The sequence below is a fragment of the Octodon degus genome, unplaced genomic scaffold (genome assembly GCF_000260255.1).
Source record: "Octodon degus isolate 3935 unplaced genomic scaffold, OctDeg1.0 scaffold00012, whole genome shotgun sequence".
In the NCBI taxonomy this organism is placed as follows: domain Eukaryota; kingdom Metazoa; phylum Chordata; class Mammalia; order Rodentia; family Octodontidae; genus Octodon; species Octodon degus.
The window spans coordinates 401,681-414,625 of record NW_004524588.1 but is presented as its reverse complement, the minus strand read 5'-3'; the positions used below and the strand labels follow the sequence as shown (position 1 = coordinate 414,625).

At 38.2% G+C, this 12,945-nt stretch overlaps 1 protein-coding gene across 1 annotated transcript; it reads right to left on the bottom strand.

The window, feature by feature from the left end:
* Positions 1-420: 420 nt before the first annotated feature.
* On the bottom strand, positions 421-8,925 carry LOC111815174 (C-type lectin domain family 2 member B-like). Its single transcript, XM_023709485.1, has 5 exons — positions 8,659-8,925; positions 7,943-8,029; positions 4,953-5,134; positions 3,871-3,977; positions 421-566 (listed from the first exon to the last, which is right to left on the bottom strand). The coding sequence occupies exons 1-5, from the start codon at positions 8,702-8,704 to the stop codon at positions 452-454; spliced, it is 537 nt and encodes a 178-aa protein (XP_023565253.1). The 5' UTR covers positions 8,705-8,925; the 3' UTR covers positions 421-451.
* Between the last annotated feature and the right edge of the window lie 4,020 nt (positions 8,926-12,945).

The following is a 12,945-nucleotide window of genomic DNA, read 5'->3' as shown; positions in this document are numbered from 1 at the left end:
AAACACACCAACCTAAGTGGTAGAGCAGCACCAAGTGAAACTCAATTTAATTCCTTTTTTTTTTATTTTTTTTTATTTTTTTTTTATTTTTTTTTTTTTGTATTTTAAGGAAGGGTCTGCAGGGTGTTCAGGGTCTCACCACTAGATCAGACTCACAGTGATCCGCTTGTTTACAGCCTCCCAGGTCTGCATCACCATACACAGTCTCTATTTCCCTCTCAGAGCACCCCAGGGACGGGGCTGGCACAGGTCCCTGTGCCTGCTTAAAGGTGCTTTAATCAGCTGAGCTATTTGGCCAGCCTTTCAATTTAACTCCCAAGCTTCTACGTTTAAGTGAAATTTATTTAAATTTTCATTGACCCACTTAAGACATGTTGGAAAGAAAAATATTTATCCAAAGGAGCTGAAAACACAGTAAATATGAAAAATTTTCTCTCAGTATGAAGCAATTCTAAGCACACTCGCTCTTTCTGCTGCACAGATATCTTCTTTTTCCATCACAGCTGGTAATCTTTATATCAGTGGTATCAATAAAGGTACAGTTGCCGGAGCCATGTGCTTTGAACCTAGGAAAAAAAACCAAGCATGTTATTTGTTGGATCTCACAAAAAGTAACCAAGCAGAGCTTCACATACAGAATAAACACTTTGGTAACCATGTTTTTAAACATGCGATATATATATATATACATATATATTTTATATATATATATATATATATATATATATATAGAGAGAGAGAGAGAGAGAGAGAGAGAGAGAGAGAGAGAGAGAGCGAGAGAGAGAGCGCAGAGGAAGCAAAATAAACTGTCTCTCTCCACGAATCAGTCTTCCGCCTTTAGCCCAGGACTCTGCTGGTACACAGGAGAGGAATCTATGTTAATCGATTGCATTAACAATACAGTCCTGGCACTTTCTGATTTAATAATGTCTGAAACATGCAAATCATTGTGTGAGGGATTAAGTTCTTCCCTTTATGCATTAAATAAAAAAGCAACGAGTCTAGGCTTTCACAAATGATATAAAGAGGCAAGATAATGGTTCATTGAACATCTTTCATGCATTATAAGAACGAGTCAATTTAGCGATGAAATCCATATCCACTGGCTACTCTGCAGTTATCACCATAGAAAAGTGTGACAGTGCAACTTGATGCAGGGTGACACACAGAGGATCAAAAGCAAAATAGCTTCAAAAGATTTTCTCAATTCACACTTTAGATGCATATCTAAATGTATGAAATTGAAAACTCAAAATAAAAAAATGAATGATAAGTTATGATTTCTGGTAATAATGAATTAAAATTCTACACTTAGGTTTTTGGAGCTTGGCAATGCTGATGTACACTTTACTAATTTATAGGTTACTTTCAAATTTTTATCTGGCTTATTTCCAAAATATCTTTGTATAGACATCCTACATCACACTCAAGGGGCTAGTTCTAAGAACAAATCCACAGATGTGGATTTACATAAAATGATATAGCATTTGCATAGAAACTGCACATATCTTCCTTTAAATTGTAAATTATCCCTACATCATTGAAATACCTAACGCAATGCAAATTTTATGTAAATATTTCTTACCCTGTATGCCACAGGGAATAATGACTAGAAAAAGTGTTTGTTTTTAAAGTGGGTTTTTTTGTTTTTGTTTGTTTGTTTGTTTGTTTTATTTTTTTTTTCAGAACTAGGGATTGAACTCAGGCCCTTGTGCTTGCCAGGGAAGTGCTTATTCCACTGAGCCATCTTCCCAGACTGAAAAAGTGTTCATATATGGTCACCAGGGGATATAGTTCGGGGGTAGAGCATTTGACTGTATATATAATCACCATAAACACAATGGATTTTTCTGAACATTCTCCTGCTGTGATTGCATGAATCTGTTTGCAGAGCCTTTGAGTACAGAGGGTCAACAGTGTTTTCCAGGCTTCTTGTCTTTCAGTGCCCACTGAGAACTCATCAAATATTCTGAATTATATTCTGCCCAAATGGTATATGTTGAAGTCCTAAACCTCTCTATTTCAAGGTTGGGAAAGATCAGGGGGCGGGGGGGGAGCTCACCCACCCTGGGAGAAGGGCTGGCACAACATGTGGTGCCAGGGATCAAACCACGGTCCCTGAACTTGCCTAAGCTTGCCTAAGCAGGCTCTTTAGATGCTGAACTATCTTGCCAGTGCAAGGCCTAATAATTTTATTTATTTTTTCAATTTATTTTATTTTATTTTGGCAGAACCAGGGATTGAACTCAGGCCCTTGCACTTTCCAAGCAAGCATTTATTCTACTGAGCTATCTCCCAGGTCCTAAGGCCTAATAATTTTAAATGAGTTCTTTTTAGCAAATCTAACTCAGTACAACCATGTGTTTTTTTGTTTGTTTTGTTTTTCTGTATTTTAGGGAAGGTCTACAGAGCGTTCAGGGTCTCACTAGTAGGTAGACTTGTATGATCCACCTGTTTACAGCCTCCCAAGAGCTGGGATTACAGGGGCACGCCACCAGGCCCAGTCTAAAGAGCTGTCTCAGCGCACCCCGGGGGTGGGGCTGGCATAGCAGGCCTGGCAATCAACCCCCCCCCCAGCCCCTGTGCCTGACAACTGATGTTATTCTAGGAGGAAATAGTTGTGACACTGACTTGAGTGTGCACAGAGACTGAGCCATGGGAAGATTGAGAAGTTTATCTTCTACAGGATAAGGATAGAGGCTGTCAAAGAAACCAACACTGCTGGCATCTTCTTCACGGACTTTCTGGCCTCCAGACCTATTTTAGGCTGCCTGGACAGAGCATTTACAGGACAAACATTACAACAGCAACACATGCTCTTTTATCAATGAACAAGTTTCATTTTTTCCTAATTTAATTTTAAATTCTGATTATAAAATACAACACTTTGTTATGCTATTAATAGTTTCTCTCGGGACTGGGGAGATGCCTCAGTGGAATAAATGCTTCCCTGGCAAGTGCAAGGGCATGAGTTCAATCCCTGGTTCTGCAAAAAAAAAAGTTTCTCTCAACAGAAAATATTAGCCTATATTTTAGTCAGAAAAATCAATTTAAAATAGAATAGAATATTTTATTTCACTTTTTCAAAATTAAAACATGATTTTTACTCACAAGTTGCACCACCGTTCTCAAGTATTTTGAGATGTACTTTCACCCCAAACATGACAGAAATACAATAATCACAGAAATGTCTCAAACTTACAAACTTCTGCTCCTAAATTTAGCATGTCACATACATAGCACAGTACTTGGTATGTTGTGCTATTGCCACAAAAGGAGAGTCTGTCATGAGGTAGCCACTCAGTAAATGGGGAATGTTATCTACTCAGGTTAAAGAAAATTTTAACTATTTATACGTTGAAAAAGACATCTAAGATTAAAATAGGTCTAAGGAAGATAGAAGAACTTTGGGAGTTTTAAATAAAAATACAATGAGAAAAAGATTCCTCTTTCCAGTTTTCTTCAGTCAAGACATCGGTGACTGTGCAAAAAAGTAGGCTTCCTTACATCATGAATTCTCTCCCATCAAGGACGAAGTGCCAAGACCGACCTCCATAATAAATAAGTACAGGTCCAAGTGGACAGAGGCAAGCAGCAAACTAATGATGCTTACATGAAGTCTAGGATAAAGAGAACACTCTCCTGCCTCACACATGAAACAGTCCAATCTCACGCCCGGAAGTATATGTTGACCTTCGTGGGAAAGCTTCACTGAGGAAGGCCAGGCTCTCTGAACACTCTCTGTAGTGCCTGCTTGTTGAAGAGTGGTTACAAGAAGGGTGTGGAGGAAACTATCTTGGTAGCAACTCAGATACAGAGTTCTTACCAAGCTTAGCACGGCTCCTCATAAATAAATGCTAGTCACCTTACCAGTTGCCAATGGGACTTCCATCTGTCCATTTCCAGACGGTGTCAGAAGCAAGTTTTCTAAGTCCAATCCAATAGGTAGAGTTTTCCAGGTAACTGAGCACATATTTCTGTGATAAAATACAGACTAGTGTCATAGACCTCACCTACCTTTCTCATTTTTACTCTATGAAAGGTTACTCTCCTTGTCTGAGTACATTATGCTTGTGCTAGGGCTACTGTAAGTGCCTCGCACTGTAACTTCCTGCCTTTTTATGCCACCCAGTTGCTAATCTCATCACAGCAAGGAAAATGATCCTATTATCACCAGAATGAGAACATATAGCCATTTTGCTTATAGTCCTGGGACATCTCCCTGTTTTGCTTGGAATAAGAACCTAAAGTATTTGCAATAACTTACAAGACCCTTGTGATACACATCCATACGCTTCCCTTCTCTTTAACATACTGACTGCCCATCTCTTTTTTTTTTTTACAGGGTGTCACTATGCAAATTGGACTCAAAGTGATCCTCCTATTTTCAGCCTCCCCAGAGTTGTGATCACAGTCATGTGCCACCACGTCAGGATTTGATCACTAGCTCAGCACGCCTGGGGTCAGGGCCGGCAGGACATGTGGTACTGGGGATCGATCCCTTGTCTTTGTGCTTGCCTAAGCAGGTGCTTAGTCCACTGAGCTATCTCACCAGCCCTTTCACAGGCCACCTCTTTTCAGTTCCTGCAGCGTTCTAGCCCTGCCCTGAAGATTTCTTCAGGCTACCTCCTTAGACCCTTCCTTGACTAACTTCTTTACCTCCTTTACATCTTTGCACAGATAATAACCTTAAAGGGCTACAACTTTGTCTGCAACCTACTCAGTTGATGGAAATGTAAAAGCCATTATTTTGTACCCTTTTGCATAGAACGTACTAATCTCTAGCATACTCTGTAATTTGCTTATTCACTATGATTGCTTTTCATTGCCTGTAATCTCCACAAAGATAAAACTCTTAACTGCTTGCTTGCCTGAGAGATCAAACCCCACAAATATGCTTCCCATACAATAGCTCTTAAAATTGAAAGAAATGCACTGAGAATGAATCTAACCATTTCATTGGTTGTGGTGATCTTGGCAAGAGATCCAAAATATGTTCTGCAGTGTCTCTGTCCCTCAGCCCAAGTAACTTCACCTTCAGATTGAAAGAAGCAGTTCTGAGTGATTAGCTCCCAGGCAGGTGGGCATATCCTCATTTCATCTGTGCAGTTCTTCTTGGATATTCTAATTCCAACTAAAATTGACATAGTGATACAAAAAAAAAAATGTAAGAGGAAAGGTCTGACCTTCCATGTAAAAGACTTTTATGTAGTTTAGGTTGATGAATGACTTGCTTTCTCATTCAGTTAGAATAATTTAATTTGGACATCAACTCAGAGGGCTCTTGAACTCAAATATCAAGAAGCGGGGAATATCAACAATGGAGAATGAAACCAATTATCGTTGGGGAATGAGAATCTATTCATAACCCAAAGCGACAATAGCACACAAGCAAAGCTCCAGAACTTCCATATATTCTAGCCATTTTTCCTTCCATTTTTTTGTTTCTGTTTCTGGAATCATCTTCTCTGTTTATTTTAATTCCTAGAATTTTCTATGCAATCAGGCACAAGTTTCACTGAGCGCAAAACAAATCCATCTATTTCATAATCTCACAGACCTGTTTCTGAATTATTGATGTAGCTGCAAATCAGTTGTCTCTCAAATGCAATATTTCCCCAAAAGTTGAAAACTTTACATTTTGTCTAGAAGGGGAAAATTAGAAGGGAAAAATGCTGAAATTGTACCAGTTTTTTAACCATCCAGGTTTTACAATTTAACTTACTATACTAGGTAGAGGAAATTATTTGTGAGGATATAATACTGAGAGGACCAACATTCAAAAAAACACCCACACAAGTTAAATGAAAGAAAGATTCATAGCCAGATCTACAAACTGTTGAATAGGATTTCAGGGTAAATCCTGAGGGGATTTGACTGACCCTGTCAGATACAAAAGTTACATTTCTTGTTATATAGGTCTTGCTTTATCTTGCTCTTAACCATTGAGAAAAAAAAGTATAAAAATGAGGTATAAAAAATAAAGCCATATTAAAATGCTGAGCTGTAAAAGACTCAAGTCAACAACTTCTGACTTTGCCAGTCCTATGGATAACCCACTACTATTATGGACTACTGGACTATATTGGAATATTTTGCTGAATTCACACACCTACAATATTTGAATGACAATGGAATATTCATCTCTGACAAAACTAAACAAAAAAGGGGATATTAATGAAGGACCATTTTGTAGTGAAAAAAAATATATAATCTGTATACACAAAATATGATAGATGTACAGCTACTTTCTCTTAGTTCAATGAGAAGAAAGATTTGTACTAATAGTGTTTAGACAAGATATCATGTCTGCATCTTGTGCTATGAATAACTACTATGAAGACAATATGCAATGTATTAATTATTGTAACTGTCCTACTAACATGTTTTGAAACTGTCTCAATGCTATTTTTTTCTCAATAAAATTAATATTAAAAAATACAAATCCATGAATAGGAAGGTCATGAAATGAAATGGAAGGATAACCGAGCAGGATGTTTCCATACATGGGATTGTTAGTAGGAAAGCCTAGTGAAAATATTCAGTACCCCAATTTTTTTTTAAAGTATTAAGTTCTCAATTATTTTTCAGTGACAAGTTCAAACTAAGAACATACACAGACTCAAATATCTGTTTCCGAACTACTGTCACCACAAAGCCAGTTTTGTCTTTTGCACACTAATTCACTTATGCTCGCATTTATTTATTTTCAACAACTATCAGTTGAACACATCGCCCTACTTTATTTGTAGCTTTAGGAATCCAAAATTTATATAACATAAAAAATTACTTTTATGAAACTAACACACCTGAAATGATATAATTAGGGATAAGATAGATCAGAGTGAAGAGATTTAGGTTTATTGATGGAAAGAACTGTGATTTTCAGGCAGTCCACAGGATAATGCCAAATAAGAAAGTAATGGCTAGTAAAAGATTAAAGAAAGTGACACAAAGGGGGATTAAGGTTAAAGATCTTCTTAAGCAATGTGAAGAATGTGAAAAGCCAAGGCAAATATGTCTGGTAAAATAGAATAAGATAGATGTCTTTTAAGCAAGATTGGAAGAAGTAAAATGAAGGCTGACAATGTCGAACTGTGCTTAGAAAAATTAAAATTATTGATAAATTGGAAAGATAAATTCAAGGAGTGTTTTAAAAAATGGCAGCCTGATGAAAGTGGCTTTAACAAAAAGGCAGAAGGGCTTGGGTGTTCTTCAATGGCAGAACACATACCCAGAAAGAGGGAGACTCTAGGCTTCATTCCAGCCCCAGGACTCCCTCAAACTACAACATCAGCACCTTGAGTAGACAGCTAAAGCTCTGTTGTACAACAGCTGTTCAGCATGCGTAGGGGTCCTGTGTGCAATGTGCGTGAGGGGAGAGGAAGAGATGGGAAGTTAAAAAGTAAGACAAAGCTATCAAATAAATATTTTCAAAGAGATTACTGTATTAAGGAAAAAAATTAAATGTGTAGCTAAAGTATAAATGATGTTTAATGATTTAGTTTTGTTTAAGGTTAGAAATATTGATCTTATCATGTTATATTGCTGATGGCATGTCAAAGGAAAACGAAAAAATGATGATGTAATAGAGAGGAGATTTACTGGACCAATACTAGGGAGTAAGATGATACAGGACTTGGTATAAAACATGAATACTCTGTTAATATTCTGTGGAGGTATATGGTAGAGTAGCTGTAGGCACAAGCTACTTCCAGGGAGGAGGCCAGGCCCTCATCACATTTGAATGATCGCCTGATAGCATGCCTGAACTCAACCAATATGTACTGGAAGACTGATGATCCCTCTAGCAGACAAAACAGAGGACTAAATTCGCACATTACTCTGATGGATTATAATTGTTCACAAGAGTGAAAGAAAGGTAGCATCAGACTTCATCAATAGTAATATTCTCAATTTGTTAGTACAAATATTCACTTACCTTTTTTAGGAAATTTTAGCATTATCCAAAGAAGAACGGCAAGACCTCCGCACAACAAAATGGAGAGGATTATCATTTTCCTTTTTACTGTGAGTAAGAAAAACTCAGGTCATTATCTTCTGGAGAAAAGCCAAGGACAACCCAAGTAATGTTCCTCCCTCTCCTCCATCTCCTGCGTGCTCTCCCATTCCCAGCCCAGTCGTTCAACTCCCAGGAAGTGAAACAGGTATCAAGTGGTATCTAGCAGCGTCTCTGTCCTGAGAAGCGCTTGTTTCCAAGAACCAGGCTATAAATTCCTCCAGTTATTTTCTCAGCCCTTGGACAACAGGCAGCATTCACTAAGTAAGGGAATCTTGGGTGCAGGGAGTTTTTTCCATTACTGAAGACCTTAAGGCTCTTATTGTGAGCCGTGATTTCTGCCCCTTCCTTCCCTCCAAATGTTGACCATCATGATGGGACCAGAAAATAAAACGAAAATCAGAACTGGGCTTTTAAACAAACGAGGGAGGTTCCGGAGGTTGGGGGGGGGGGATTTACAAGGGATTGTACCCAGGGGCCATTCGCCACTAAGCTACATCCCCATCCCATTTTTTAAAAAAATATATTTGAGACAAGTTTTGGCTAAGTTGAGCAAGGTGGGCTCAAATTTGGGACCCTCCTGCTTCAGCCTCTGCACCAGTACAGTCCATGGCCACTGGTCCCTAACTGTAGCGAACCTTCAGCTCTCCTTTTCCTCCTATTCTCCATTTCTTCTCCCTCCATCTCTGACCTTCACCAGAAAGGAGTTTCTGTAATCACAGAGGCTGGAATGATCCTGAGGATGGAGAGAGAACGCCCAGTAAACTGGGTGTCTGGAATCCCTAAGAAAACGTGGGTCTTCCTGGAGGGAGGCCTCGCAGCAAGATCAGACCAGCAGAGCACACGGCCTTGAGACAGGAGCCGCACTGGGCTCTGCAGTGCTGGGGACCAAAGGACACGCCCGCTTCCAGCCAGGCCCCTGCGCTCCTAACTGCTGCAGCTGCACCGACAGTGCTCCCGCCCCAACTGTAGAGCTCTCCCTCCGTGATTGGCTGAACCTAAGGACACGTGACTCTGATTGGTCCTTAGCTAACCAGTACTAGTGAGGGCACAGCTTGGACAGTCCTATTGCTTTTTGTTTGCCTTTTCCATTCTAGAGTTTCCCTAAAATCTCAGATGTTATGCAGGTTTATATCAATTGCCTATACCGTAGAATGTGCATCTTTTGGCTGTGTTGTGTTTTGTTTATAATTTTTATCTGTTCTGCTTATAACCTGAGTTCTAAGTTTACCTGGGCATTACTTAGGAAAATGAATCCGTTGTTGTTTGCGTGTTCCATCCTCATTGAGTGCAGATGTGTTTCATAGGCGTCTTCACTTTGCTCCGTAGCGCAGGACAGTAACAATTCCAGAACAAGCTAAAATAACATCAGGAGTTTTTGTTTGTTTGCTTTAATTAGTGCGCATTTGCAATGCATAATGCTGTATGAATTTGGAACATGAATGCAACACATTTCAATTCTTTTTTCACCTCCTTTGCCGCCCTTCCTTCCCCCTCCTTGCCCTTCTTGATCCTCTTTGCAATTGAAAAATACCGCTCTACTACTTTTCTGTCGTATTTTTTCATCTGCACTTTGCTTTGTTATGTAAGAGAGAGTATGCAATATTTAAACTTCGGTGTTTGATTTATTTTACTTAAAATTGTGGTACATGATTTCAAGTTGCATCTGTTTTTCTAAAAATAATTAAACTTTTTCCTTCTTTATGGCAAATTAGTACTCCTCAAGTTACACACTTTATCTGTTCATCTGTTGATGGGCATAGAGACTGTTTCTAAGACTGAGCTTTTGTGAATGCCATCGTTATAAATATAGTTATAGGTGTGCCCCTGTAATATTATGTCTCTAAGTCTTTTGAGAAGATAGGAAGAAGGAGAACAGCTGGTATCAGCAATGCTGATAGAAATAGTACTAGCGCAAAAACAGACGTGAGGGTCAAGGAACAGAATAAAAGATGCAGAACAGTCCCAAGCACATGCTACTATTGGATCTTTGACAACGGAGCTAAAAGCATACAGTTGAGCAAAGAGCATCTGTAATAAATGGTGTTGTGAAAACAGGTTATCCATAATCAGGAAGTTGAATCTAGACCCCTATTTATCATTAAGTATTAAAAAAATCAAAAGAGTTCAAAGAAGTAAATTGAAAACAGAAGTAATTAACCAGCTAGAAGATAAAATGAGTAAACATCTTGTAATCATAAGTGAACACAAGGACAGTCTAAACAGAGCCCCAGTTACACAGGAAATAATACTGAGAATCAGCTTACTGAATCAAATTAAAAAGTTTTCTACAGAGAAGTTAACTGTGAAGCTGATTCTCCATCATGCTAAGCTCACCATGAAGCAGTTATGCAAACAAGTAGACAATACAAGTGAGCAGTAAATTTCTGTTGGAAGATGATGATCCAAGCTTGGGTCATATTGAGTTGAATCTCAAATGCACACATCTAGTGGCAGACATATTGTATGGTTTTAGGAGAGAGGTCTGAGTTTTGAGTTGTTCACATACAGACAGCAGGTAGCACTATGGGAACACATGGTGTCATGTGGAAACAGCATGATAGTATGAAAAACAGAAATAAGAATGGCATGAGGAAATGTCCCATTTTAAAAGAGCTGGGTGGAAGAAGAGGAGTTTATGATGAGTAAAAGAAGCAGTAGTACAAAAGGAAAGGCAGAACAGAAAGGAATGGTGTCTAAAGTGTTAAACAGGGGGAAAAAAACAGGTCAAGTATTACAAGAAAATCAAGCAGAAGGTGACTAAGAAGTGGCCCTGAGATGTTACTCAAGTTTCATTTCAAGGATGTGTTAGAGACAGTAGAATGTGATGGAGCTGGGTTGAAACCACAGGTAGAGACGACAGAAATAAATTGAGTTTCTAGAAAGAGAAGTAAGCTATATAGAAATCGGGAAAGTCAGGAAAGTGTTGTTGGACTGTTCAATAAGAGCCATTGGGACAGAGAGAGTTAAGGGAGAAACAGAAGAGAAAAATGTCCTCTTGATCAATGTTGGGTTCTTTTTAAAATTTTTCCATTCTCTAAGGGAACCCAGAGCCATTAGTAATCAGCTAATCTAGTCTTACTCCAAAGTTTCAGGCTGTGCACATCCCTAATTGCAAGTATTTATCTGCTCTTCACTCCCCCTTCTCTAAGATTTGCCTTTGTGTGCACCTTATATTAAATATTAAAAGAGAACATGACCTTAAGTACGCTGGAAAATGTTTTGTCTTCTTTTGTTTAATCTTTAAGATGGTATTGGCGATTTCTAAGATTTCAAAGTCAGCATGGTTTATTCTTTTCACTGTGGGGTGACAATCATTTCCAACTAGTTGTCATTCACATAGGTAATTGGGTATTTAAGGGTTTTAGTTTTTTGAAGAATGCAAATAAGTAATAGCCAACAACAAAATCATAATGTTACTGGGAAAATTAATGGATCTTTTGTCCAGTTGTGTTTCAAAAATAGTCTTAGCATGTTGAAGAAAAAGACACTAAAAATAATGTAATTCAGGTGAACTTGGAGTGTGTAAAGGGTTCTCCTAAGGAAGAGAAAACAATGTTCCTAAAATTTAATTGCTGCCTACAGTATGTAAAGGTCCCAAATCCAGTTTCCAGTATGATCCTCAGAAGCATACTGAGAAGTGGAATTTAATGACCATATATAGGTAGCAGCATACAATTATATGGGAAGAAAAGTTTTATCTGTATGTTTGTCTATGCAAACTTGATAGTGAAAAAATATTATGATTTTTTGATATTGTTGTTTTCTTCTAAATTTTCTCTGCATTTTGCTATTTTTGTCACATTAAAGAAATATGATGATGACTATGAATGTTATTATGAACATGAATTAATTAAAATTGTGAATACATGTTGTTTAAGGATGGCTTCATATGCACAGAAAAATTGAAGAAATAATATGTAATGACTCTTCATAAGCACCAGTTCTGAGAGGCTCTTTCTCTGCTCCTTAGCACCCCACCATTTTCAACTGATTCTCCCTGAACATATTTTTCAAAAGGAAGCAGACACCTGGATGTTGGGCCCTCCTCTGTCATTAACTTGAATGGAGATCTCAAACAAATCACTTTGGGGTTTAGATGACCCTGCCATAAAATAAGAATTTCTAATGAGGTGATTCTTAGGTATATCTTGGATTTAAAAGTCTGTGATTCTATAAATGTTTCAAAGCATGCATAGCATTAATATGTTTAGAAAATCACAGACCTCAGTGGTTAGTGTAAAGGCTAGAATCAATGCTTTACAAATGAATTTTGTTTCAAAGAAAAGCTTAACATCTATAGTTGGTGTATCTGGGGACTATGGATGAACCTGCTAAAGTAAAATCCTTTAAAGTAAAAGCTATTTTGAAAGCAGCTGTTGAGGCTTGAAGAGCAACATTTGCACTATCTATGGTGTTCTCAAACTGCGCTATGATTTTATATTTGAAATATTAAGGAATTTTAAAGTTTGAGTAACTTCAACTACATTATTCTCCTTACTCTTTCACTTCTCTCTTCAGTTTCATTGTATAACATTTATTCATAGAATTTTTTGATTAAACTTACTTTATTACAAAAATTATGTTTGATGTAAAGTATACAGTATAACATGATATTAAGGATGATATTGTGGAGTACTTTTTAAAAATTACATTGATTTGGGCCTAAGGACAGATATTTAGTTTATATTTTTTACTCTTTAAATTTAGAACATTGAGAGCCCTTGCGGAGGTGGTGCGGAGCGCTTCGTCTCTGAGCGACTCAGCAACCGGCGTGTCCTGAGAGGCTGCGGCGAAGCCTCCAAAGAAGACGCGAGAGCTTGGCAGCTTCGATTGAAGCCCAGCGAGCGGCGACGTCGAACCCGGAGTCATGAGCGACAGCGGCGAGCAGAACTACGGCGAGCGGGAATCCCGTTCTGCTTCCA

Coding starts and splice junctions, on each gene's coding strand:
- LOC111815174 (XM_023709485.1), bottom strand. CDS start 8,704: ATGGAGGGAGAAGAAATGGAGAATAGGAGGAAAAGGAGAGCTGAAG. Junction 8,030..8,658: donor GAGGAAAAGGAGAGCTGAAG/GTTCGCTACAGT, acceptor TCTTACTCACAG/TAAAAAGGAAAATGATAATC. Junction 567..3,870: donor GGAAGTCCCATTGGCAACTG/GTAAGGTGACTA, acceptor TTTTTTTCCTAG/GTTCAAAGCACATGGCTCCG.